This window comes from Pollicipes pollicipes, unplaced genomic scaffold, assembly GCF_011947565.3.
Source record: "Pollicipes pollicipes isolate AB1234 unplaced genomic scaffold, Ppol_2.1 Scaffold_5724;HRSCAF=6776_pilon_pilon_pilon, whole genome shotgun sequence".
NCBI classification, from domain to species: domain Eukaryota; kingdom Metazoa; phylum Arthropoda; class Thecostraca; order Pollicipedomorpha; family Pollicipedidae; genus Pollicipes; species Pollicipes pollicipes.
This window is the reverse complement of record NW_023596746.1, coordinates 8,189,329-8,217,282: the sequence shown is the minus strand read 5'-3', so window position 1 is coordinate 8,217,282 and position 27,954 is coordinate 8,189,329. Positions and strand designations below refer to the sequence as shown.

The window sequence follows — 27,954 nt, the reverse complement described above, 5'->3', positions numbered from 1 at the left end:
GCCACGCATATATTAGCCTTCCACACAGACAAACACGTTCATTAACGCCACTGGCCATTGCGGCCACCATTTAAGCCCATCGGCGTGTCGCCACGAGCCAAGGCACTTGTGTCCACCATCTACAAATACACCATTACACACACAGAGCACTTCACCCAGCCCACGGCCGACGATCAGCCGGTGCTGGCCAGACGCGAGGCGGCGCGCCGGTGGTCGGGTCAGTTCACAAGCGACCAGCGGCGCAGTGAGGCAAGGCTAGCATGACTCCCGCAGGCCAGAGCATTGTTCTGTATGAGTGTCTGAAGCCCACCACCCAACCTCCGGGTGCGGGGAGGGGAACACACGTCTTCAAGCTCGGCAAGGCGATGGCGAGGACGCGGACAGACGCCGTTGTAGATCGACACCACTCTAGAGCAGTGCACGGCTGAGTGGCCTGTCTGTGAGCCCCGCACTTCTAGGCAACTTTCGACAAAACAGTAGCACCGCGCCTACGTGATGAAGGAGGGGCCTCAAAAGGAGAAATCTTCCCCCGCGTTCTCAACCAGACAATGATAGCCTTGGGCAGACAACGGAAGACTTATCATGTCTAACTAAGGCGGACACATCGTTTTGTCCTGCTCAGACTGATGCCTTATGAGTGACGCACATACGGCACGCAACATGGCTTAAAAACCCTTTGTCTTTATGCACACAATTCTGGCTACGTGTCTTGTGCTTCATTTCATTCGAGGGGCAACGCTATCACAGCTCTTCAAAATATAATACTTGCCTCATCTGGTGTGACAAGACGCAAACATCGCTTCAAAGTGGTTGAGACTTATTGAGCTCCAGAATAACTGCATGGTGACTGCCACCGAAAATAAAACTCCGGGAGCAGGCCCAAGTTCAGCGCGTCACATAACGCGCCCGACTGTCGCCAACTGCGGCGGCGCCGAGATCCGCGCTACCACACTCACACGGCCACCTCGTCCTCGACGGTGATTGGCTCGCGGGAGCTGAAGTGCGTCCGCGACCGCACCCCCACCGGGATCTGACGGCGCACGCAGTTCGGTTCGAACACGCTGCGCGCGTTCTGAAACTTGCGCTCGAAGTCGACCACGGGGCTGGTGTCCAGGCGCGGCGGGGAGGCGCGAACGGCGGCGGGCCGCGCGTGCACCACGTCCGCCCCGGTGTCGGCCGTTGGCTCGGCCGCCGGCTCGGCGCTGCTGCGGGGCCCGTCAAGCTCGGCTGTCGGGTCGAGCGGCTGCGGCGCGGCGGCCTCCCGCCCGGGATCGCTGCAGCGGTCATCGGCCGCAGTGGTGGGAACGAGCGACGGCGGCGGCTCGACGTCTGAGTCTGGGCCGCCGGCGTCGGCGTCGGCGTCGGCGTCGGCGTCGGCGTCGGCGTCGGCGTTGGCGTCAGCATCGGCGTCGACATCGGCATCGGCATCGGCATCGGCATCGGCATCGGCATCGGCATCGGCGTCAGCATCGGCGTCGGCGTCGGCGTCGGCGTCAGCATCGGCGTCGGCGTCGCCTTCACCGTCGGCGTCATCGTCACCGTCGGCCGGCTCCCGACCCGCCGGCTGGCGTTCGGCCGCGGCCGGTGAGCTGGCCTTCAGCGCGGCGGTCTCCTCAGTCAGCCGCCAGACGTCGTAGCAGCCCGAGTCGCGGATCAGCTCCGAGAGCAGCGGCTGAGTGAAGTCGCACAGCGAGAGCGGGCTGCCGGCGTCTGGGGGCCAGCGGTTAGCGGTCAGCCGCAGCATTGTCTGAAGACAGCCACTGACAGTCAAAAGTGACGCGGTGCACACAGCCGATCACCAACACTGTCAGCTCTCACAGACGGAAAATCGTCCACAACACTGTGCGGTCACAAACATGGTTGTGGCAGTGTAAAGGAACAGGTAACACTGGGCTCCGGGACGCTGCTTCTCCGTGCTTCTCCACGACTGTGCACGGAAACACTGTCGCTCGCTGGTCAGCTACTGTACTCTATTTCGCCGTCTGTACAACCCCTGCTCTGCTCGGTTTCAATGTGACTAATCTCTCGCGCTGAAAATCCGCGAAAACCGTTTTGAATTTCATTGTTTGGCAGCTGGTGTGACCGTGGGGACGAAGATTTTCCAGAGCGTACCCATCAGCCGTCCTGCGGTTCAATTGGTAGTGTACTGAACACTGACCAATGGGGGCAGACATGTAAGTTCGCGCTATCAAAACCCCGCCTGAGTGGCTCGTCTATGCTAGTCATTATCACTGGCCCAGAGTGACTGAACAGGGCGGCCATGTTGCAACCATGTTACAAAGCGCGGTATAACCTTTCTGCGAGAACTCGCCGCTAAACAACAGTTGCACTGGTACGATGAATGGGTCCGAGTTTCATAACGATCTTAGTTTGATAACGCCCATGACAGTAAAACAAACATCCCAGACAGACTGCCCCTAGTTTCATAGCAAATCACGCAACGAATTAGTCCAAATCTTAAACAGAGTTGTGTTGAACAGAAACCATCACTCAACCACTGTCTTTGAACATAAGACTAGTTCCTGCTCAAAGCTGCCAGTAAAGCATTTACGACTTCTGCGGGGATCTAATTGGTGTGCGCGTTCAACGCTTCTCCCGCGCTCATTCGGGCGACCACGGGATGAACTGGGGCCACGCTCAGCACGCACGACCACATCACACGCGCTGCTTCATTTTACGGTTGCGTTGGTCATGGCCCCGTGATGTACGCGCCTGAGCGCCGGGGCGCACGGTAGGCACGCATGGCTAGGTGCCGGGTGAGCGGGACAGGCGATTTTTCGGGACCCGACGTCTACGAACACCGCTGGAGGCATGCATCGTGAATCGATTAGCTTAAGAACCGGAGTTAATATAAATTGTGATCCCGTGGTTAGCTGTACCGGTCGCATTATACTTCCAATCATGAATCAAGACATTCGTTGGGTGTTTGATACATGCACCAATGATAATATCCAACACAGAAAGTAAGTTTGCGTCTCAAATGACGTCGGTGCGCGGTAGCATTGCGGCGTACGTTACAATATTTCAGCTGAAAATTGTCCGCTGAACCGACATTGTTTTGCTAGATTTGTGAAGTTGCGCGCATTCGCACCAAACTATGCTTGTCAAAGTCCCTGATTGCAAAGGTTGCCCTGCAATACGCGCGATTAAATTTCGCTAAAACATCGCCTTTTACCAAGACACCACAACACAACGTTTAGGGCACGGGAAAGCACAACACGAGGAATGGATTGGGCTCACCAAAAAATCGGTCTTGGGTTGCAAACGTAAGAGGTTTCACAGATGTTAAACATGAACAAGTCACGGACGACATGCATTATTCATTCCGCATTCGTCCTTGTGCTATGAAAGCATCGTGACACTGGGAGCGTTGACTGGCTTAGTACATCTGCTTTGGTCACGTTTACTGGTTTAGTTTACTGATTTAACCTCGCCACCAGGGGCGCATCACTGGCAGTTGCCCCCATACATATGAATCGCAACCGATGACAATCCAGACTTAAGCTGTCCTGCCCGAAGCAAGTCCATCTCATTGACCTTCCAGCAGCGCGACGGCACGTTAGACGATACTGGCTGCGATACTGCCCAGCGGCGTTCCGCAGAGGGGGAGGGGGGGGGGGGCGGGGAAGCAGGGGCAGGAGCGCCTACCAGGGTCAGCAGAGAGAGCACGGGCGGCGCCGAGCAGGCTGGACCGGTGCTCGGGGTCGACGATACCCAGGTCGGACAGCTGCTCCGCCTCCAACGAGTAGAAGTCCTCCACACGATCGAAACCGTGCAGACTGAAGATGTGCGCGTACTCCTGTCAGGGGCGAGAACTGGTCAAGAGCGGGGGAAAACAATGGCCGATCTTTAAGTCCCAGGGTATCAATGCGGTAGGCAAGACCGTCAAATTAACACAGGATTTCTTTTCGAACCAGACTTGTAGTTAACTCTAATGAAATACAGATTCGATTTAAGAATCGATTTCGCTTTGACTTGGGTTTGATTCGGCTCCATTGGTAGCTCAATTTAGTCTGTTTCGAAATTGATTCGCATGGTTTGTGACAATCAGAATTAAACTGGTTCCACCCTGAAAATACCCGCTTCACAAGATGATTCAACCATAACCTTTGGGTGTTTACATGGTCCGCGTGGCGCTTCATAACGTGAGCTACTATTTAAGTTGTGCTTATATAAATATAGCATGTAAGCTTTGAGCAATCTGCTCGAAACCTCACTCATCCCCAGGGGAGATGGGAGATACGAGTGCTCAAAGTCGCGCATTTTGATATGGAGGGCAGGAGCCTTTGCCATTAAACCGGACTTGCCGATGTCTTCAAGTTCCCTCGAATATCATATTTCATGCTCCTTCACATTCGTGCTTCTGTTTCTTTGCACGAATTTATAATAATTCATCTATATTGGCCTATCCACTTTTATCAGTTAAAAAGCAATCTTGGCTTTTGAAAAGAGTTCATGCAGACGCATATATATATATATATATATATATATATATATATATATATATATATATATATCTATATCTATATCTATATATATATATATATATATGTATTTGGGAAGCTATCTCCTGTTCCAATTCGGCTCTAATTTTTGGGTTCGGATTCGAAAAAATTGCACGTAAGAGGAATCAGGGACAAGTCTGGGCTCTACATCATAATACTCGTAGCTTGTCAAACTTGTAACAAAACACCATCTCTAACACACAAATCGTAAACAAAGTATATACATACGGGGTCACTTTGCTGTTGATGTCAATCGTTGCTTGTTTACGCGGTGCACAATTTTGTCACCTTAATAAAGGATGTAAAGAATAGGGATAAGGAAGAAATGAGGGGTGCCATATTTTCTTAAGTTGCAATAACACAGCTTATCATACAGATCAATCGTGGGTGAAGGAATATGGCTGTCATTGCCTAAGTCCATAACAAAAGCGAATATAACTACGTGGCTGCTATGCACACACGTTGAGTGACACTTACCAATTCCGGTCTCTGAGGGTATTACTCTGTACCAGTTGGTGAAGGGCATACATTCACATCAGCTGTTGGTCAAAGCTGGTGATATCAGGCCGCTAGCTTATATCCCCAAAACGAAGGGTGTCTCCAAAAACTGCCGAGCCTTAATGGTGTATATGGTCATCTGAAAGGCTATGCAATGCATGGTTGCCTCGGCTTTTTGCTTGCATCCTCAACTACTGGAACTACGAGTTTTTTATTGTTGCAAATCGTCGATGACTGCAGTAGGCCAGTTCCAGTGTACCTGTACATTCCTGTTCACGAAGAGCCGATTGCTCGGAACTTCTTGCGCAGTGGGAGCCCGAGGAAAGCCTAAGGCCAGTCGCAGCCACCTTATTTAGTCAAGTTTGACAAATTCCTTGAAAGTAAGAACAATATGGTTTTGAAAACAATGGTCTGCACGCCATTTGGCTTTTCTGTCTGCCTGCTCACGAGACAGCGTAGCGAGTCCACTTCAGTAGCTGTCATTTTACTACATCGACGGTATTTTTTAAAGCAGAAGCTTAAGGATTCAGGATGCGTACATATAACCAGTACTGAAGAGTATAAGGTGAAGAGGGCTGAGAAAGTCACAGCCGAGCCAGAAATATGCTTCTGGTAATTCGCCTGTGCCCGTTGGCCCGTTCGCTGTCTTTTCTCCATCCTGGCTTTAGTATGAAAAGCCAATTAGTTTCTTTTTTTGTGCGCATGCCTAGGTTGATGGTTCCGTTCGTTTCCCTCCACTTATAGACAACACCCAGTCTCCTTCACTGGCGATGCCATCCCATTCGTAAGTAGTGCCAAATACCACACCGTTTACAATGTTCCCAGCCATGCTGGTTGCGGCTGCTCGGCATTTGCGTCGGCGGCCAGCCTATCCAGCGACTAGACGGCTGGTCGATTTTGCGACCAGCTATTGGCTGATAACTAATGCAGAGCTCCACAATTGGTTGCACGCTTGGGCACGGAGTGTGCAATGTACTTATCATCTTTTTGATTTGATAAGCTCAGTATCAATGTATCCCGCCATCCCAAGAACAACGCCTATCGCCCATGATTTTCGCAAAGTTCCGAAGCTGCGCCAGGCCTTCCGAAACTTCCCAAGGCCTTGCACGACCGTGCAGGAGCCGAAGGGTTACTTGGGTAGAATCTCGCCACCCTGTAAAAGTCGCTAACCTTGGTTGCCAATCCAAAGGTGGCTTCAAGAAACGATAACAACCGCGATATCTCCCTCAACAAACGATAAGCTGCTTTAATGCGTCATTTATGTTTTTTCCATAAATGTCAAGACTTTTTTATATTTCACAATGGGATTTCCCGATATTTCCGCTGGGATTAAACTTTACGGTACGTGTTCCATTACCACCAAACAGTTAGCGTGTAATTACAAAACAAATCTAACTGAATCAATTTCGCGCCTGTGCGAATCAAACCGAGGCTGAATAGTTACCGGACCCGACTTATGCATAACAAATACACGGCCGAAATCCGTGCAGACACAGTCACTAGTCACGTCGGCTAGTCACCTCCTGTGGCTAGCCGACCCGGCTGGTTGGCTAGTTAGCCGCTTTCTGCGGCTACCCTATTGATCAGCGGCTAAACCAACACCGACCTCAGTTTAAAATGGAAATTTCATGGTATGGTACGTTATCATAGTTAACGTCACAAAAGTCACGCAACAAACCGATGGCGCCTCAATTTGTCCATAGCTCCAGTTAGCGACCTCTTTAAGTGTGGATAGGCTCCTAACCACAAAGCGTTCGCGTGACAGCGGGACAAACACGCTCCTGAGGTCGAGTTAATTTGGGCAAATGCAGCTCAACAACAATCACGCGAAATGTGGCAACCGACACTGCAGCAGCTGCGTCATCATGGCCTACTGACCGGCACGCCGAGCTGCTCCAGCAGATGCGGCACGGAGCTGGGCCGGCCCTGGAGCGGCGGCGCCGCCGACTGACGCGCCCGCTCCTCGGCCGGCAGCACCTCCACGTTGATGAACTTGAAGGTGCCCACGCGTCCGTGCAGCGCGCCCCGCCACAGGCCGCTCGGGTTCATGCTGATGACGTGGATGGTGTCGCCGCGGCTGAACCGGAGCGCCTCGCGGTCGTACGGACTGGGCACGTAGTCGACCCGGGCGCGGGCCAGACCGACCGTCGGCCCCCGGTACCCGCCGTCCGAGTCCTCCGAGGACGAGGACATGTTGGAGAGCAGTGAGCTCCGGTTGCTGTCGATCAGCGCCGGTTCGCTGCCTGGAGACGGAGCGCCGACATCGTCAGGCTGCGGCAGCGCAGCAGGCCGGCAGCACAGCCAGTCGGGGAAGCACTGTTCATGGTTCATGCAGTCCAAGAAATAAGTAGACTCGCGGCTCATCATTACAAACCGGTCTAATCTCCGTGGGTGCAGTTCTACAGTTGCTGCGGTACAGATGCGCTGCGCCACTTTCTCCGGCACGCGATGCGACAAAGCTTGCACCGCAACTGGCTGGTTACGCTGATTGCTGCATTACATATAAGGCACGACTGGAGATGCGCCTTCCGTGACTTAGAAGCGGGTTTGGATGGTTCGGATTCTGCTGGCTCCGACTCCGGCTCTGGCTCTGGCTCTGGCCCAGGCTCTGGCTCTGGCTCTGGCTCAGCCTCAGGCTCAGGCTCAGGGTCAGGCTCAGGCTCAGGCTCGGGCTAAGGCTCAGGCCCAGGCCAAGGCTCTGGCTCTGGCTCTGGCTCTGGCTCTGGCTCTGGCTCTGGCTCAAGTTCAGGCCCAGGCTTATGCTCAGACTCAGGCTCAGGCCCAGGCCCAGGCCCAGGCCCAGGCCCAGGCCCAGGCCCAGGCCCAGGCCCAGGCCCAGGCTCAGGCTCAGGCTCAGGCTCAGGCTCAGGCTCAGGCTCAGGCTCAGGCTCAGGCTCAGGCTCAGGCTCAGGCTCAGGCCCAGGCCCAGGCCCAGGCTCTGGCTCTGGCTCTGGCTCTGGCTCTGGCTCTGGCTCTGGCTCTGGCTCTGGCTCTGGCTCTGGCTCTGGCTCTGGCTCTGACCTGGGTCCAGGCCCGGCTGACCTACTCACCGGCCGAGGAGAGCGCCGAGCCGTCGCTGCTGCGGCTGTCGAGCGAGGCGCGGTGCTGCCGCCGCTCGGGTCCCGAGGCCGGCGGCTGGCGGGCCGCCAGGCGACGCTTCAGGTTGCGCACGCCGTGCACGAGCGTTGACAGACGGCGCCCCGACCGCTCCGGGTCCTGCCACATACACCAGAGGCGGTTAGTACGCATGCAGCGACGTCCAGTGACGACTCCGCGATCTCTCTGGGTTTGTCGGCGAGAGGGTGTCTTTAGCGGGCTCTCATCGTCTGCCTGTTGTGGGTCAATATTATCATGGTTAGACTCCAGCACAGCAATACGGGTGACCAGGCCATATCAGAAACATGCTTGGTAATTGATCCCAGCTGTGCTACCAGCCTCGGGCCTAGCGCGCTTTCAGATTCGCGGGGCTGGCTTCGAGGACAGCGTTTATCTTATGAATGGGATGATCCAGCGGACGCCTCCTGCTGCGTGTCTCAGTGCCCAATGTCTCCAGATGACATCGTAGGCTGCGCCATCTGTCATATTATTACCGTCTACCCATCACGTGAGGACACCGCAGGTGTGTTGTGGCTGGGCAAGTTCTGGCACAAGAACATCGGCGAGTATGACGCAGTAAATCTATTAATTGGTCATAATGTCCATAACATCTCCTGTTTTCTCCACGGGTATACCGTGTTCTGCGGCGCTCATGTACCGCAGAAGTTAGCAGCTTGCAATCTGATCGCTTCACGTGTGGCGACCAATCAATCTGCTAAACAGAATAATAATAACAAGTCATACTTAAATCCAAAAGCAAACTAAAAATTAATCAATAATTAGCCAAAACTAGCCAAATAATTAAAATTAAATTAAAATAAAAACTAGCCAAATTAGCCAAATAATTACACCTAACTTCTTCAAAAACTAAGTGCGAAGGTACTGTGCTTACGCCCGGTGTAATAACGGTTGTACGTGACCTCGACATTCCGTTAATAAGCCCAAGGATGTATATATGTGGTACAATCAGCCCGTTACTCTAGCACCAGCGTCTCTTAAAGCGCATCCGTTTAAGCGAGGAGCCCTAAAAAAAAAAAATGCTGAAGGAGGCCACTGAGCCATCAAATTTACAAGGCCCGGCAGGACAGACCTGCGCCACACGCCCGCCGCCAGCGAACACCGCTTGCGGATCCAGCAGAAACTTGTAGCACCATTGTGCATAAGAATGTGTGGTACGTGATTTTAAGCGATGTGTCGACATTCATTAGGAGAAATCACAAGTCATTTGAAAGAACACGTCAAAGCGCTTCTTTTCAACGCTGTTGAGGAACTATCAGGCATGAACAGTTGTTGCCAGTGAGAAATCTGAATCAAGTTGCCATCCTCGTCATTATAGGACATATGCTGCCACCTCTGCCGCTGTCCATTATCCTGAATGGCGTAAACCTTGAGCTGGTGCTAGGTAACAACGTTTTTAGTCATGGCAGCGGCTCGAAGCAAGCTCGAGCAAATTTAGTTTAGTTCGGTAATTGAATTAGAACCCTTTCGACCATAATTAATCACTTCAGGGTAATGGAATGGAATGAGAATGGATAACAGTGAGGCGGGTCGCCATGAACGCGAGAGGCCAACCGTCGAACCTTAGCCCGCGCAGGGACCCCCTGCGGGCCGCGCGATGAGTACCCTGTCGGGGTCCCTCTCCAGTAGCCTCAGCTCACCCGTGGCTGGCGCATGCGCCTGCCCTGAAGAAGCGGGCGTCGCGATGACGCAGAAAGAAGTAAGAAGTGGAATAACAGGGTCGTATGGCATCGCCATTCAATAATTTCATTCACCGATACACGTGTTGTTTCACAACGGAAGGATAGACAGTTTCTTTGGTAAATATGCTGCGGGAGACGTTTTTGTGTGTAAAACCTATGACAACCCGGCATAGCAGTAAAGCCGGCCCTGGTAAGCAATGTTTAAACGCATGCACAGACCAGAGGATGAAAGTTCAGAAGCTCTGACACGCAGCGCCATCTATCACATAATAAAAAGGCTGCGTTTCCGGCTTCTGCTACCTGTATCGCCAGCGAAGATTTCCACTGGGCGCTAGCTTCCCCGAGGCAGAACATCGCACCGCTATATTCACGCCGCAACATGAACCGCCCCTCGGAAAGCGCTGGTCGCAGAGCTGGGCGTTCGATCACCGTGCTTGCCGACAATTCATCACACCGAAGACCCGCTGCTCTTCCACCTTTTACATGAAGCCGTTCTTCGAGGCAGCTCTCACCCATGTCCGGCCCGGGCGCGCACCCGACGCGTCTGTTCGGGGGCTGCTGCACGTGCCGGCCGGCCAGACGACGCCGGCCACGACCGGCTGTTCCGGTAAAACCTGATCCCAACGGATCTACAAGGTCACGGCGAAGTCTGGCGAAAAGCGAAGTCGTGGGGTGCCCGGCGCGCTCCGGTGGTTCGTGACAATAGCTGTGGCCGATTTCCCCGCTGGAGAGCCAGCGCCAGAGTTAACGTCATCTCCAACAGGTGACCACTGATAGAAACAGCCGATGAATGGCGCACTATTCAATTTGTGCCATTTCAGTTAAACTGTGTCGTCTCTCTTCTTGAACAACGAATAGTTCATGAGCATCGTGCGCACTGAAATGGCGGTCTGCAGAAGCGAGGTTAGTGAGCCCTGATCGTCGCAACCATGCTGGAGGCACATCCTACACTTGCACCTGAACAGGAGGGAACGGCAGTAGATATATAAATACAGGTGTATATATATATATATATATATATATATATATGTATGTATGTATGTATGTATGTATGTATGTATGTATGTATGTATGTATGTATGTATGTATGTATGTATGTATGTATGTATGTATGTATGTATGTATGTATGTATGTAATCTCATACATGAAAGATCCTCAGTAAAAGTCTAGACTCGTTACCAATGAAATATCAATCATTCAACGTTTCAATACGCTTGAGTAACATCTTAACTCATATTACATTACATTCCTGAGCAATGCGACAAAGTGACATTCAACAAGCATCGCTAGGTTATGTAGTCTATATCGCGCACAGCAAGCAAGTAAATGGTCCTAGTTCGCACAATTCAACGCTAGCGCACCACTTCTCTGCACGCCAACTTCGTCGGCTAAAAAATATAGTCACGCGAAAAGAAAAAAATGATTCAGAAAGGATGTTTCAGGACGAAACACAGAAAGGAAGGACGAAACACATCATTTATACATGACCGCAGAAAGAACTATATAAAGAAGGAATGAGCCCTTTTATGCTCTGATTTAGCCTCTCCTGGACGGAATCCTGGTTACATCACCGTAGGTTCGTAAGTCGTACAATAAGTTCGCTGTATTGGTCTGCATCTCAAAAACCAATGCTCCGAAATTTTGAGGACCATTCTCTCACACGGTTCCCTTTAACACGAGCCCGCGGGCGTCCGGTTGCATATACCACTCAAAACACCATTTCATGCACCAATCGAACCTGCATACGCCATTCGAATAACAACTATCGAACCACTCGGTTTACGATTGGAAAAACCGTTGTTATATGACCTTGAAAAAACGATCTGTTTCAGTGTCGCTGAAATCTCGTGACAACACTTTCTGATCTGTCCTTCCCCGTTGCTGCAATGCTTCTCAATCATCTCATCATCATCATCCTTCTCCGTTTTTCGGTAAGGGAAAGAGCCAATCTGTCCCAACACCCTAGTATGAATGTGTTTGTCACGCAGGACAGTTTTTTAAAAGACGTGCGAGCGACAATCAACTTTCACTGAAGCCGCCTGGACAGTCTGCCGCCAAATGTAGCGAACCGTCGTCACAAGCCATCGGACCCAGGTGTTCAGCATATGAAAACATCTGGAAAGGGTTCGGTGCGCAAGAACAGCTGCATAGAGTGAGTGATATCTGAGGTGTCTGATCCGCTAAACCCGTATTCTGAGCTGCGTACTTTTCGAGATATAGACAGACACCGCAGGCTTTGAGTACGGCCTAAGAAGCGCACCTAGCTTTACCATTAACTGTGTTTCTTCGAGCTACATGCTCGCTGAGTATTGCATAAAGAGCAACTACAGTTAAGTACAAAATGCCTTTCATTGGTACATCACTTGATCAGATGACTTTTGGGTGTCCACCTGTGCATGGGCAGTGGTAATCAACTGAACTTTTGACAGACAACTATATTTAAAAGCGATAATTTGCCTGTAAGGCCAGCTACCGGTTCGTTCACTTCAGTTGAAAACTGACCAGAACGCTCGAGCGGAGGATGGTGCAACGAAAAAACGGCTTCACCGACGGAATTTCGTAACGGTTCAAAGTGCGCAAAAGGTACCAGCACTCGCGGGTGCGAATACATCAAGCTGAAACCACCCACGGCTGCGAATAGCCCAGCAACGGTGCTTGCGCAAACCCGGATGCGGTGGGCGCGCGCGGCGACGCGGCCGGAGCTGCCGTCGAGCGGCGGACACCACGTCACAACACCCTCAGCGGAAGCGACGGCGCTGACCCGCTTCTCAGCGACGGCCGAGGCGTCGCGGCGCGCGCCGTACGGTCGGCGCCTTCCCGCAACGTGACTCACACGCGGCTGCGAGACGCCCGGGGAGGAGACTGCGGGCAGCTGGGATGGTCGCGCGACCAGCGCCGCGCCCCAGGCTGATCGGCCGCCCGCCAGTTGTGGGAAGCGCTGGTGGAATCACGCACCGCAACAGGATCTGTGTTCGAGCCACACGCTGTGACGCAGAGGCAAATCTATACGCAGCCACGAGCTCACAGGCTATGAGCGTGAAGCGATCCCTCATGTTAAAGCGTTTCGAACTAAACAGCCAACATCAGACCCTCTTAGTGCGTGGGCCGGTGTGGCCGTTTGCGAAATCGTTGGGCGCATGCACTTGTTACGCTTCAATGAACATCCCGAAGACGCCCACTTACGTAGGCTTGGCACGTCTTTGAGCGAGCACCTATTGCTGTGGCATGCCAGCGCCCTAAATCCTGACTCAAACACTACCTTCGGATCGGGCTTGCTTCGACAAACTGACTGCGTCGAGCCTAAAGTCAACGACTCGGTCCATATTCAAAACTGGAAGCCAGCCCTGAACATAATGACTAGTTCCTGGCCCTTGGCGTTATTTGTTGGGTAAAACCCGCATGCGGTTTTGTCACCGTCACAACGCAATTTTCGCCGTTAGGTAAAATTGAGTGCCAGGCCTTAGCCATTTCATTTATCGACGCTCGGACTGGTTCCTATGTGCGAGGCATATTATTATATATTTTCGAAATATATTTTACTAAGACGTGTTATCTCCACAGCGACAGTCACACAAAATAAGTGTAAGTTTGCGTGCATTTGAAAATGTGTCTGGAGGATAGGGATAAAAGCTTACAACTCGTAGATGGCTTCAGACCGATAGCTCGTTGCACATTTTGGCGTGTTTTTGCTGTTAAGGCGATGCAATTATTGGCATGCAGTTGATGTACGTGTACTTATTACAACGCATGTTCTGTGCGTTGTAATACGTGCACGGCGTTATTCCACCATGCTCTGCGAGCAGCGGTGACAGCTGTCGATAAGTTTAACTCATCTGCAAGACAATGACGTAGGCAGACGAAAGTCAGACGCGCGTCGGTCGCCCCGTGTGAACAGGCCATTAAGGTACTAAGCACCAGCCAACCTTCAAACAGAGCAGGCAACTCAAGGTCGCCACCATGACGTCAGCTACAACCCCGGTGTCGGGAGCCCGCTGTACGCCCGGCGTTTACCGTTCACTTGAAAGGCTGTGCTCGCCCGCAAGTCTTCGCTGCTGTTTTCAATACACGTTACATAACCTTGCCCGTTCTCCCCAAAATCACCGGCAGTGTGACGTCATCCAAACACTGCCACTCTCAAGCCGGAGTCTCCCAGTTCACACGTTTGAAGCCGCACGCACGCAGGCACCGGGAAACATAAACCTCCTTGAGCCCCATAAACCCCCAACCCCCATGAACCTGTTGCCGCGAGCAGACCACGTCTGCGCGCATCGTGCATGTACGGACTACCGCGCCAAGGCCTTAGAACAGACTACTGCGCAATCTTAGATCACTGTCTTCTAGCTCAGCTGTGTCATGCGTGCGATTCAAGGTCACAACAAGCCAGAAAAACACTTTTTGGTGGGATAACGGAGCCTGAGTATACATAGCACACATCGCGTTTGGTTGAAAAAATATGTTTGTTTTGGTTGTCTGATTGCGATTACGTAGGAATGTTTCGTGTTAGTTTCGCAGGCTGTGTTGTTAAGAATATCATATACGTTAATTTCAAAATACAGGTTTAGAGCAGAAACACGTCAATATTTCAGGCATGTTCAAACAATCATGCATAGGAATGACGAAAATTAACCACGGAAAGTTCCAGTGTTAGGGTTGAAACTATCAGGCATGCATTTTAAATGCAGTGGTGTCAAGCCGCGCTGTCAACAAAGGCAAGAAGAAGGGATTTGAAGGCAAGGAAGGGATCTTGAATGAACGAATTTACTCTTTAATGGCGGCAGCCTCAGAACGGCATTCTGCAGGCGGATTACCTCACCACCCCCTCATTTTCATAACAAAAAAGTCTGACTAGAATGTACGCGCCACTTTTGGACGCCGACAAACACGAGCATCCCGCGTGCGGTGAACGGGGCAGTGTTTTAGCTGTGCGCCGCAGCGGCGCTATGACGAGTGCGTGGCCGGGAAGTGGCTGGACGGTCCGGTTACTGGCGGTGGGTTGGGGATCCCCGCCCGTCGGCTTAAAGAGAACAGCGTCGGTGAGCTGTACTTCTTGTGATTCAACTTAAACAGGAGTGCAACGCTTTGTTAGCCCTTGAGAAGCGTAACAGCTTTTGCTGTAGTGGCGTAGTCAGGTAGGCGTGCTTTTGGGGCGATGGTCCCCTGAAGAGGACATACATTCCTTGAGTCCATGGGCTCAGAGTGTTTTGGCTATTTACGGCGCCCGCAGGTCTTACAACATAAAAACGGGCCCCCACCTATCGAAATACGGTTGCGAGTTTAATTCGCCATCCGAATAAACCACTGTGTCGCGAAGCGTCAAAGACAGACCCTTGTCTCAAAAGGCCCATATGACCCTACTTGGCCCCCTCTCGAGCAAAATCCTGGTTATGCCACTGTTTTGAAGGGACGGGTTTGGTAAATTTGGGTCACTTTTTAGGAAATAAACAGAGCTCAGAGGACACCTACAGCAGCGCTTTCTTACTATTTTCAAATGGAAAATGCTCAAACAATTTAGTTCACTCGCATAATGTAATATCATGAGACTTCGCCCATTGAAATACATGTCCTAACGACATTCTAAGCGGGTATGATGGGAGAACCCGTGTATGTAACAGCAGGGCCTTCCGGCTATCCCGCTTCGCCCATCCGCAAGAACCACGGTCGCGTCATGTAAAAGCCCTTTTCCTTGGCGAGCGGTGACAGGCCAGCTGAATTCGCTAAGGGGGGGGGGGGGGGCAAAAACAGGTGAGTGAAAGGGTTGAGCCAATGTAAACTACGCTGGCTGCTACCTGGCGCGCCAGGTGCCCTTACCTTCGTCACGTTCTCGGCGACCATGACGTCATCATGTGCCGGCTCGTCGTCGTCGCTCGACCCCCGCCGCTGGGACCGGCCCTGCGGACAGTCCGCGCTCGCGTCAGGGCGCAGCGCGACACCCGCTCCGGTGCTGCAGCGCGATACGGCGCGGAACACAGCTTGCAGCGAACGCGGCACGGCGCTCCAGCCGCGCTGTGGCGCTCAAGGTCAGCTGACGTCACGGGCCGCGGGGCGGGGCGCGGACGCCGGTCTGACGGCGGGCCTACACCGGCCGTCACGCGTCACCTGGATGCTTATGGAGGCTTACGATCGGCGGCGTCCACGTCGTCCGTTGCCGAGACGCCGCCACCGTCTGCGCGCGCAACATGGGTGGGCTATAAGATGCTTACCAACACCCGCCCAGAGGCGTAATTTCTCACGAAATCATTTGCACCGGTAGTGCGGGCTTACACCTTGGGTGGGTGTATTAAGAGTTTCTTCAGTGAAAGAGCAGTAGCTTGCGGCTTGAGCGTCTGACAGGGTCCCGCCGCACCGCGGCTGGAGTGGAGCAAAGCTGACGGACGGGTCACGCAGTGGAGCGGAGCGGACGGCCGCGCGGGTCACACCGCTCGGGTCACACCGCAGACGGCCGTCCGGGCAGGGGTCAACCCACGGCGTGCGCCACACGGAGCGGAGAACGAAAGCATGGCTTCGAGAATGGTCAGGGTGAGAGGGCCACACACGAACTGACTGGCTAAGGTGACGTCATCGTCTGCTGGCACCGCATGTGAACGAGCCCAGAAGCTAAGCAATTTGGTGCCACTTTTAGGCGATTATTTCTGATCGTGTTGCTTGCTGCTTGGCAGTATGGCTCCATGAAAGAAATGATGGATTACTCAACCGAATCACGACACCGTGACCCTCAAGCTTCACGGGGTGGTATCGCAATGTGTTCAACACAAAGTGCCGATCCATCAGCACATAAGCCGGGTGGTGCTCCAAACCAGTGACGATCGGCAACTTCTCTTGACGACTTGTCAACGTTTTTCTGCCTGCCTAAATGGCGACAAGGATATGGCTGTTAAGTCCCCGCTGACCCGATTTGGACGGGGTCTGGGCGGGCAGGACATCATGTTAATCCCTTGGTTGACACACGAGCGGTTGTGATGGCAACAACATCGGCTGCACCATTCCAGCGAATGATACCGTGAATACTTTTATCTCGTTGAAAGCCAACCTTGCATAATTTGTCAAGGATCACCGTTACCTACGTTGTAAGAATTAAGTCGTTGCATCTGGTAAAACTACACGAATATCACGCCTTTCATCAGCGCACCACTGTTACGCGGCACCAACGCAGTCCACTGTTACGCGGTGGTAATGCGTCCGATGTCCGGTGCCTGGGGGTGGGAACAACGCGAAGCAAAGTATGGGGGCTGACTCTGCGGCTCCTGGGCGGCAGATCCCTCTAAAAAACGAAGACATGAATCTTGACGCCGAAGTCGCGTCGCGTACATGCAGGTGCGCGTAAGTACCACGCGTTTCCAACCAATCATGTGATGTGGAGGCAAATAACGATCAGAGGAAATGTGAAAATGTCAGGGCAACTGGTGGGCTACAACTGCCAAGCACGACTTACATCTGTGCAAGACTATATATTTGTTTGTTGAAACTTGCTCGGAGTCACGGAGCAGTGGTCCTCCAGCTGCTCTGCACGTATGCTATGCAGCCGTCTGCGTTTTGGGCTAAAACGATATTGCTGACGGTAAAACGTACACTCGGCGAGCACCGATAAAATAAGTCAGTTTCAGAACAGGTTGCCATCGCGCCGTTTCATTCGCTCAGCACTTTCCCTCTGTCGCGGAACCAGTTGTTGGCGGTGCCCAGTCCCAGCTGGCCGAGCGGACCCGTGAGGGCCGTCCGGCGGCGGCTCTCGGTGGCGCGCGCGCCAAACCGGCCAAAACAGGCCGCCCGTGCCGGCTGGCGAGCACCGGCCGCACGACCCGGTCGCCTCGGCGAGCACCGAACGGAGCGGGCTCCACGGGGCGCCGCTCGGTCCGGAGCACCAGCGCGTCAACCGCAGTCACTCCACACACGGTCACAGCCCGCAGGACGGCTGTCGCGAACCAGGTCACGGCATGGGTTCACCTTTCGGAAGGTTTTTCCGTGCGTTAGGACGGGTCTGGCAGGGCGAAATCCCGACGGGCAACCGGTTGTCTGCCATCGCTTGTGGCTGTTGTCACTTGCTGAATCTTGAGGCAAGAACTTGCGTCCCACGCGTCCGGCTTGCGCGCGCCGCAGAGAAAGCAAGCTACAAGATGTTGCAAGACGCCCCAGTGTGCGGCGTCGCTCGTTTACCTCCTGGCCGGGCGTCACTGATTTGGATCATTTGTCCTGTCGAGCTGGACCGGCGAACAGAGAGCAGCAGGTGGGTCACACGTACGCACGCACGCACGCACGCACGTATATATATATATATATATATATATATATATATATATATATATATATATATATATATATATATATATATATATATATATATACTCCGGGGCGTCTGCAGGGCTGCCGGTTCGGTGGTTTGGTCAGCCAAGAAAAGCCCACCGGAACCGGAGCAGCCGTGTCCACCGACGTCACCAGCTGATCACGTTGAGCACAGCCCCAAAAACCTGCGCTCTCACTGCGCCTTTCGAAGAGAGAGCGTTCGCTCCAGGATGAGTTTTTCTACCCATCTGTCGCCCATGGCTGGCCTCGTCCTGTCTGCGCCCGCGCGGGGACAGCCCTCAGGACCGGTGGTGGCTAGCTGACCTGACCTGACGGCACGCCTCATATGTCCTGATGGCGGAGCGCCAGTGACCATTCGCTTCCCACACCAGACTCCGTCTCACCCGGATGGTTTCATTCCCATGCCGCTACCAGCCGCGTGCATGCCAAAAGGCATGTCGGCTGGCGCGTTTCGATATGTTCTGAATTATGCGCCGATTTCGTTAATCAGGAGGTGAGCGAAATCATTTCGGCAGGATTTTATCAAGCACGTAATTATCTCAATAACGTTCGGGTGGATCCAGCGATTTCTTGCCGTTAAAAAATGACTTATAAATCTGCACGGCAATGTTGGAGATTTCCTTAAAAAGGCGTGGATGCAGAACACCTCCCTGAAAAATACCGGGTCTATTGTCCCTAGCCGGCTGACTAGAGCACATGTGTTGCGCTCCGGCAGAGGACGTCCGGCTTCGTCAGCAGGCTGCATGATATCACCCCAGCTCCAGATGTCGCAGCATGCGCGGTGACGTAAGCCAGTGGGTCCCCCACAGAGACGGAAGAGAATGTTGCCTTAGCGTAACGCTAGCGCCGTGACAAAGCAACATATCCATCATGTGGGATCCTTCCTCTCGACGCCGACATCAGACCGGCATTCAGACAGCGCATCACCCCGGCCCCCCGACATCAGCCCGACATCAGAACTCGTCGGCGCTCTGCGCGAGGCCGGACCAGCTCTCCGACGGCACACCCAGCCGGTACGCCAACATCAAACCACATCCAGACGGCGCATCACCCCGGCCCCCCGACATCAGAACTCGTCGGCGCTCTGCACGAGACCAAACCAGCACCCTGACACCACACCCAGCTGGAACGCCAACGTCAGAACTCGTCGGCGCTCTGCGCGAGGCCGGACCAGCACCCCGACATCACACCCAGCTGGAACGCCAACATCAGAACTCGTCGGCGCTCTGCACGAGGCCGGACCAGCACCCTGGCATCACACCCAGCCGGTACGCCAACATCAAACCCCAAGCTGACCACTACGGCCGGGAAGTTGGGGTCAACAATAAACCTGGAGAGCTTAGAAAGTAAGTTGTTCACTGGAATGCCTGAAAGTTTACCATTATAGGGTAGCATCATGGGAAAACGTGATATCTTTCGTCTTTTAAAAGCCACTACTGATTTTCTGAGTTAAGGCAATAAATAATGGCGCGAGCCAACGAGGACCGACATGACACCTGACAGCCCTGACAGTTCGCAATGAGGAAAACCTTCACGCTCAGCGCAGGGGCATAAGCTTGAAAAAGTGGCGGGAGGAGGTTTCAAGAACCGTTTTCAGCTTAGTCTTTCACACGCATTACCATACCATTGACGTTGAATGTTCGCAAAAAGTGGGGAAAAGGATCTTCTCCACCCGGTCCTTGTACGAAACACTTAGCCCGAACGACAACTTCAGTCCGCAGCACTTGTGATTGATTTTCCGCACGCAGCTCCCTCAAGCATTCCCGGAGACACGACTTCATGAGAAAGCTTTCACTGGTCACATACCGCCACGTGATGGAAAGGCGACGAAAGATTCCAACACGCCGCGTTTAGTTTTCGCCCGGGCCGAATTTCGCTGGGGCGATGTTCGTTGCCCTGTGCTGGCCTTGTAATATGAGAATCACATGGCTTCTGTTGCCGACACGGTGCTGCAGTCATGAAAATCAACCAAGCGGTGCGCAACTGTTGCAACAGTGTCATTTTCTGCACATATGACAATTTCTGGCCGTTCTTGGCAAACTTTCCTAGAGGATAAAATATCGTGCATTCGCTACATTGCACAGTTACCTGAGCATAGCTATCCGCTCTCTGTGTTTCACACAGCCAGAGAGTTCAGCCGTAGAGCACCACGCTTTGGGCACGAACGATTGATGCGGAACATTGGTTGCTAAGCCTTGCACGACACTTCCAATCCATACCGACAATTACGTCACACCTGACTGTCACCGCTGTCGGTGGTTTTCCTTCTGCACGGCGGAATCTGCGCAAGTAGCTGTAATACGGGATTCTACTGCTATCAATGTCATAGTCTGAAACTGGCCCACCCTGGAGAAACTCGTCAGACCGGCGCACGGTGGCCGGCAATGTCTATCGCCGGACCACTTATCGCTTGGGTCATCCCCACCATAAAACAATAGACGAAATGAGAAACTTCGGGTGAGTAGTGGGAAGGGGAGAGAGAGAGGAAGAGAGAGGGAGGGAGAAAGGTAGAGGGAGAGAGAGGAAGAGGGAGAGAGAAGGGTAGATGGGGAAAGAGGGAGATAGAGAGAGAGGGAGAGAACGGTAGAGGGGGAGTGGGGAAAAGAGAGAGGAGGAGAGAGAGAGAGGAGAGAGAGGAGAGAGAGGAGGAGAGAGAGAGAGAGAGGAGAGAGGAGAGAGAGAGAGAGAGAGAGAGAGAGAGAGAGAGAGAGAGAGGAGAGAGGAGAGAGAGAGAGAGAGAGAGAGAGAGAGAGAGAGAGAGAGAGCCAGCGCCAAACGCAGTGTGATGGCAGACATCAGCGGTCGATGCAGTGTGTCTCTTCCCCGGTGAAACCGCTCCCAGTGTCCAGCCCGGCCAAACGCCCGGCGGGCGTTTGGCCGCTGCGTGTGATCCTTTCACACGGCGCTCTCGAGCGCTGGCGAAACGGCCGCCGTCACCGCACAACCGCCGCACGACGGGGGAACGGGAGAGGGGGGGGGGGGGGCGTTTGCCGGCGGGACAGGCCCGGCTCGATGAGACGCGGCTGACCGGGTGAGACCGGACGCAGGTCGGCTGCCGCCCGCAGCGCCGCAGTCTCGCCACGTGGTGGACAGATTTCCAGAGAAGCGGATCATCGGGGGTCCCCAGCAGGATGCAGAAGTCAGGGCAGCAGCCAGAGCCGCGGCTCCCGCCGGCCGTCACAGTTCATTTGGCGTTACCCACAATGGAGGGTTTTATCGAGCTAAATGCGGTCAGCTTCGTTTCATGGCGTGGCGTGCTCGGGTGAGTGCGTGGTTGGAGCGAAAGTGACGTTTTTCAATACGGTGCGTGTCAAATGCGTTGCGAGCAAGCCATGAATGGAGCATGTCAACTCGTGAGACACGAAATGCTCAAACTATGCGAGCTCACGGTTTTTTTGTGAGTTCGCCATAGCCACTCGTCATCTCGAGGAAGACAATCCTGCTCTACACGTGCGCCCCATCACAGCTTAGTACCTGCTATTGCATCACTTACACAGCTCAGGTACACCCTTTCACAGTGGCGTGCACTGTGCATAAGTTGCACGCGAAACATCGGGAAGTGGCGGCCGGACATTTTCTCCGCCCTCGCGGCGTCGACTGGGCCTCGGCGGACGGCAAGCCAGGGTGTACTCACGTGCGAGACGCTGCGGCTGCGGCGGGTCTTGCGCGCCTTGTTCAGCATGAAGTTGCACACGGCCTGCGGCGCGCAGCCGATGTGGCCCATCAGGCTGCTGTTCTCCTTGTTAAACACCGCGTGCATCGTGAGCGCCCCGTGGCGCGGTGCACTCGCCCTCACGTGTCCGTACCGCGGTTGGCTTATTTTCTGCGCCGACTGATCACTGAAATTTGAACTTCTTTAAGACACCTAGTCAGCTCCTTTCGCGAGATGCACATCGGGCTAACAGTAGGTTCAACAGCCCCACGCTCAGCCGATGACAACGTGCACACTTAATCATCCACGAACGAAGCGGATAGCGGCTACAATGACTGCAGTTTCTCGGACCGAACGGGAGTTGCGGCGTCCGCTGGCCGTGTCACGCCGCCGGCGGCAGCAGGTGGTTTTCACGGTGCGTTAGAAGGTGACCAACAGAAGCATTCCTGCTCCCAGCAGCCTTTCCCCGCTCTAATCCGCTTGTATTCGTCCGAGGCCCTCTCAACAGAAGAGCTTCGGCCATACTCGAAAGCGCGCTATGCGTCAGTGATCTTAGCTAAAATTTGTGCTAAAGCAGCGTATTTGGCGCTGCCAGAATGCAGCTAATCACCACGGCGTGCGTGCAACAGAGCACGTAGTTCGAACGGTAACTACCTAGTAACTACCAGTTCAGATAAATGACTGATTACTTGCCAATACCAGTTCTGATACCTTTCTAACATAACATGCTCCTCCGACCTCGAGAAGGAGACAGCAGAGCATTAACCACACCAGCGCTAGGCCCAGCCGGGCAACGAATCATCTCACAATGCGTGCTGATATTCAGCGCACCTATTCTACAACGATAGGAGAAAGCGATCAGATTCCCGACTGGTGGCAGAAGCAAAGCGAACCCATTCCATGTCAGCTGCTAAACGCAACACCAAAAGCCATTCCCGGTCGGAGGAATTCCAATGTTGGGTCTTGCTGGCCAGCGGTTCCAGTCATAGACTCGAGCCATTTCCTGCGGCTGGAGACAGAGCGACCCGATTTCCAGCCGTTAGCAGTAACGAACTCGTCACGGCTGGAGGCCGATGCTCATGAGCCCCAGGCGTCGCTCTGCCCGCACCAGCCGGCGCCGCTCGTCACCGTCGACGTTACGGCCCTGGCTCGTCGCGGCCTGCCAGACGGCCCACGGCGGCTGCAGGCGCGTACGGGGCTGCCGGCGCGTGCGGGGTCTGCCGGCGCGTGCCACTCTCCACAGGTGGTCACGATCGATTGCTGGCGTGAGCGAGAGGCCAGACGCCCGCCGCCCGGCGCAGTCACGGGCTCGGGGAACGGGGCCGTGAGGCTGCCAGCGCGTGAGCGGCGCCGCTGACGCTCCTCGTCCCGGCCGCCACAGCCGGCGACGGCCGGGATCGCCTGGCCTGGCCCTCGGCGTGCCGCGGCGGATCGCGTGCTGGGCCCGGGGCGCGCCGGCGCCGCCGGGCCGGCCTAAACGCCCGCCGGCCGGCCGGACGGCCGAGACCGGGCAGCAGGCCGGAGAAAGTGGCGGCCGGCAGGGCCGAGACACGCCGCGCCGGATGCGCCCGGTCTGACCGATCGGCCCGGCGGCCGTCGCCGGCAGGCCAGCCGGCCACGATCGGAGCGCCGCCGTGGGGTCCGTCAGCGGCTGAGACGCTCCGCCGTGGCCCGGTGAAACCCGACCCGGCGCGCCCCTCGCCGCCCGCCCCTCACGCACAGCCCATGGTAAACAAGCCTCCCGACCCCGACCGGCGACGGTATTAATAACTTACGCAGCTAAGCGCAGCCCTCCCGAAATGTTCATTGTCGGGGTCCCGGCAACTGTGGCAGACTTTCGCTGGTGGCCGGGTGCGTCGGGAGTCCAGGCCATACCCGACAGATCACAGCCAGCCGGCGTGACACGTGCAGACGGCAGTTGGCGCCAGACTAGTACTCGTTGCGAGCCATGAGGGGCGTCGATTTGGATTACCCCGGCCAGACCGCCAAAAACGATGCGGAGTAATGATTCCAGAGATTGACTGGTCCGACTACAATCACAGCCGAGATTGACTGGTTTGGCGAATACCTATTTGGATCAGCTGGACTGACCGCAGCCACTCAATGGCCGCCCAGTCAGGCAGGCGTGCCACGCGTGGCTCCCACGGTGGGTGGCGGCGGCCTCCTGGCCCGGCGGTCGCCTACGTCGCGGGGCAATGCACTCCCGTCGGGTTGCGAACGCGGCCGGGGCTGACGGAAAGTCGACCGGCACGAAACAAAGCGCACCTGGCGATGACGCCACCGCCGGGTCCGCGTCGCTCCTCGCCCACATGTGCAGGCCGAGCCAGCAGCACAGAGGCGGCGGGGTACGGCGCGGGATGACGGACGTCCGAGTCGTAATCAGCCGCTCGCGCCGCATGAGGCCCATTAACGCCGCAGAGATGGAGGCCGCCCGTCTGGCCCCGCGGTCTGGTTGTCACACGTTCGACAACAAGATATGGATCCTGCCAGTCCCTGAGAACCGAGGACGGCAAACAACACAGGACAGGACCTGACTGCACGGCGGAACGGGCCTGACTCCTGATCCACTGCGAGAAGAACACGGGAGGGGCTGGGAACGGCTGACGATTTCGGTTTGCTGTGTTGAGTGTCTTGAAATGTGCCAGGAAATGAGGTAGCTTTGTAAAAGTGACGACTACTCCCGATTTTCCTCAAGCCCCCTCTACAGAGGAAAGATTCCAGTGTATGTGCAATCAAGAGAAGCACGCACACCTCAGCACCACACCGTCCCGCTCTGTGGCCCAACCGATGCTCCACAACAGCAGGCCACAAAACCATCGCGTCCCAGCCACCACCAGCAGACCTAACGGGTGCGCTCATCGGCGCGGCCTCAGCAATCGACGACGACGAGGTGAGCGACGCGGCCCCGGCGCGGGCCCCGGGACACACACGCGTCGCCACGCCGGATGGTGGAGAAGGCGCCGCCTGCGTGCTGGTCAAGGTCCGGCATTGTGCTACCCCCGGCCCGCCACGGCACACGGCTTTGTGGGGTCTCAATGCCGCGATGCTTGTCAGCCAGCATCGCGGCGCGGATCAGCGGACGCCGCGTGCGGAGGCCGGCCGCGAGCGCGGCTCTCGGGGTGTGATTCTGGTCCGGCGCGCAGCGGCGGCAAGTGGGACGCGGCAGGCACCGAAAGCCTGGCGAATGCGCAGACTCCCGGAGAGCGAACCCGCCGTTCTGGGTCAACGGTGCTGAACTGGGTGGTAAGTCTAGCGAGGCGAGAGGGCACGCATTCGGTGAGCCTAAATGCGTCCCTCCTCAGTAGACTCGCTGATATTTGCCTGATGGCAACAAAAGACCGCAACTTTGAGGATAAACATCAAACATGTGGTCAAAAGTCTGAGTCGGTACTTTGCTTGAAATGCGAGCACGCACCGACATGATCATACGTCAAACAAATTATCCCTGCCACCACCCGCGCGCAAGCAGCGTCGCTTCACCACGAGCCGGCGGAGACGCAAGACCGCAGCACACCACCGACAGACACCGCGCGGCCGGCGCCCAGCCTGCCGCCCCCTCGACGTCGCGGCGGGATGGCGTACCACCTCACTGCACTTCACCTGCGCGACAGACTGGCGGGCCGCCGCCCCGCCGCCGCCCGCCCGCCGGTGGCGCTGCGGCTGCAGGCAACGCCGACACGCCTCGGTCCGGGGCGCGCTCACTTCGAGACGCTCCGTGTAACCATCCAGCTAGATCTCGGGCGGGATGCGGCACGCCAGATGTCGTGGCCGCAGTAACTTTCGTGACTGAAACACGCGTCTAAAATTCAGCAGTTTCAGTGGGCTCTAACGCATTCACGCATCATAAGTGTTCTTTTCCTCAATGTCCCAGATTTCAATAATCAATCAGCATAGGATTTTAACATTTAGTGCAAGTGTGTAGGAGCCGCGTTCTACTACACCTCTCACACCCGCAAATTCATGTCCACAGCAAAAAATTGAAGTTGACGTCATTTTAACATGTCTCGTGCGGTACGATGGCCCTACAAAAAAGGCGCCAGAACTCCGCCCGTCTAGCCGTAAGAGTCGGGAGACGTGTCAATTTCAGCCGGCGGAGCGCGAACGGACGGGTATTGTTCCATGAACGCAGTGTCACACGACGCTCCTTCAGTCTAAGAGATAGTGCAACCATTATCGAAAGCATGCTTCTGTGCTGATCAAACAGCGCATCTGTGTCCAACATATAAGCTCACAAAGCGTTCTAAATCGTCCCTAAAATATCGCAACGGTCCGTTGATACCGTGAATTTCGTGTTGAGTGGTTTACAAACATTGCATGGTCCCCACGCTTTGCTAAGGGTCTGTTCTTCAGGGAAGAACAAAAGGCGGGCTTGTGGTGGAAAAAGTAGCCAGTCCAATTGTGCATGGTACGATACTTTCATTCGCTGGCTGCTCCAAGTAGCCGGTTCGTCCTCTAACAACTCCTTGAAACCCTTTTCAACAGCCTCACAAATTTCGTCTAAAGCTATGTCGCATTCTTGTCAACACATCTCTTCTCCACGCTTTCACGTTGCAAGAAGGGCACTGCCGATTTTCCCGAACCAAACAACAACAACCTCGAAAAGAGCGCAGATGTTCTGAGCCAGCCAGAACCAGGGATGTTACTGAAACTAATTGCATGCCGCGTGTAACCTTCGATGGCTTGTACAAAACGTGTGCGCTGTTCAGCGGACCTTAAGTAAGCTTCCGGTGACCCAGATTCTTTTGGTTTCGATGACTGCTGAAAGGTTAGGCGACTCATCTGTGGTCCGACATGCGGTCGCAATAACCACACGACGGCCGGTCGCATAGCTACCACCCGCGACGTAGGCGGCGCCACCGTCGAAGCGCAATGCAGTTTGAGAGCCACCAACCATTTTCATTGAAATATCTGTTTTTTGTGTGCATATGCAATATGCACACGTTTGTCCACCTATGCTAGTGCTGCTGTGGGCGCACCTAAGGGCTGTCATGCCTTTTGATAGCCAACAAGAGTTATGAGCGACTAACAACGGGACAATAAATAACAGATTCTTGCACACGGAACGCGATCACTAGTAGCCAGATTTTCTTCTTGTTTTTAAGAACCAGGCCCGCCGCCCAGGTGCTGCAGAGGGTCTCAGACGGTGCTCCACACCCGCCTACCGCTGGCGATGGCCATCACACGCAGAGTCGCGGCGCAAAGGTGGGCTGCGATGCCGCCGGATGCTAACGCTTTGCATAATGCCAACGTGACATTGGAATGCTGAATGGCGCGAGGCCTAAAACAGATGCATTGTCTGTACATAAACTTAAACCATGGTTACATATATGCGCTAGAATGCACTGAAAAGGAAGCATCCTGAAGCGATTCAGCGGGCATCGTGTATTGCGCGGCATCATCAATGCGCATTACTGCACATACATAGCACGCAGGGGCATAGTTTTCGAAAAACGAGTTGGAGTGGCGGGGGTAGGAGTGGGGGCCTGAGCAGTGAAAAACAGCCTGCCCCCTAAAAATGTGACAAAAAGCGTGTATTCTCGCCTTTGGCCCACATTCTTCTCAAAGCTGAGGACAAGGGCTGAAAGCCAAATTGGGGGGGGGGGGGAGCTGGAGTGCACCCGACTGAATAACAAGCTACACCGCTGATGTCACGTGCTACCGTATGCAGGGACAGGGTACATAGTAGTTCTGGCCCTCCCCTCATGTTCGCCTCATTATGGCGTGCATTGATGGTGTGTGTGTGTGTGTTGTGTGTGTGTGTTGTGTGTGTGTGTGTGTGTGTGTGTGGTGTGTGTGGGTGTGTGTGTGGGTGTTGTGTGTGTGTGTGTGTGTGTGTGTGTGTGTGTGTGTGTGTGTGTGTGTGTGGGTGTGTGTGTGTGTGTGGGTGTGTGTGTGTGTGTGGTGTGTGTGTGTGTGTGTGTGTGTGTGGGTGTGTGTGTGTGTGTGTGTGTGTGTGTGTGTGTGTGTGTTGTGTGTTTGTGTTGTGTGTTGTGTGTTTTATAAATGAAAGTTCCATTGATCACTTGCAAAGCCGACAAGACTGTGTGCCAGGGTCCGAAGGCTGACGTCCTCGTTTTCTGGTGAAGCAAAATCTAAGCAGACCGTTCCGCTCTCCAGTGTCTGTTATTGATCCCAAATATTGGCGTAACATACGACACTGCCTTTAAAGCTTCCAGGACATCACGCTGGGTCTGTCGCACGACTTGG

The 27,954-nt window shown here is 54.5% G+C and overlaps 1 protein-coding gene across 1 annotated transcript; it reads right to left on the bottom strand.

Annotated features, from left to right (window-relative positions):
* Positions 1-952: 952 nt before the first annotated feature.
* LOC119102438 (SAM and SH3 domain-containing protein 1) lies at positions 953-25,352 on the bottom strand. The gene is made up of 8 exons (XM_037225801.1): positions 25,330-25,352; positions 21,730-21,934; positions 15,609-15,689; positions 8,054-8,219; positions 6,882-7,246; positions 3,649-3,799; positions 1,511-1,710; positions 953-1,243 (listed from the first exon to the last, which is right to left on the bottom strand). The coding sequence occupies exons 2-8, from the start codon at positions 21,853-21,855 to the stop codon at positions 953-955; spliced, it is 1,380 nt and encodes a 459-aa protein (XP_037081696.1). The 5' UTR covers positions 21,856-21,934; positions 25,330-25,352.
* Positions 25,353-27,954: the final 2,602 nt, after the last annotated feature.

Excerpts from the sequence above, each read along its gene's own strand:
- LOC119102438 (XM_037225801.1), bottom strand. The coding sequence starts at position 21,855 with ATGCACGCGGTGTTTAACAAGGAGAACAGCAGCCTGATGGGCCACATC. Across the intron at positions 8,220-15,608 it reads TCGCCGAGAACGTGACGAAG|GACCCGGAGCGGTCGGGGCG; the intron begins GTAAGGGCACCT and ends TGTATGTGGCAG. Across the intron at positions 3,800-6,881 it reads TGGAGCAGCTCGGCGTGCCG|GAGTACGCGCACATCTTCAG; the intron begins GTCAGTAGGCCA and ends CGCCCCTGACAG.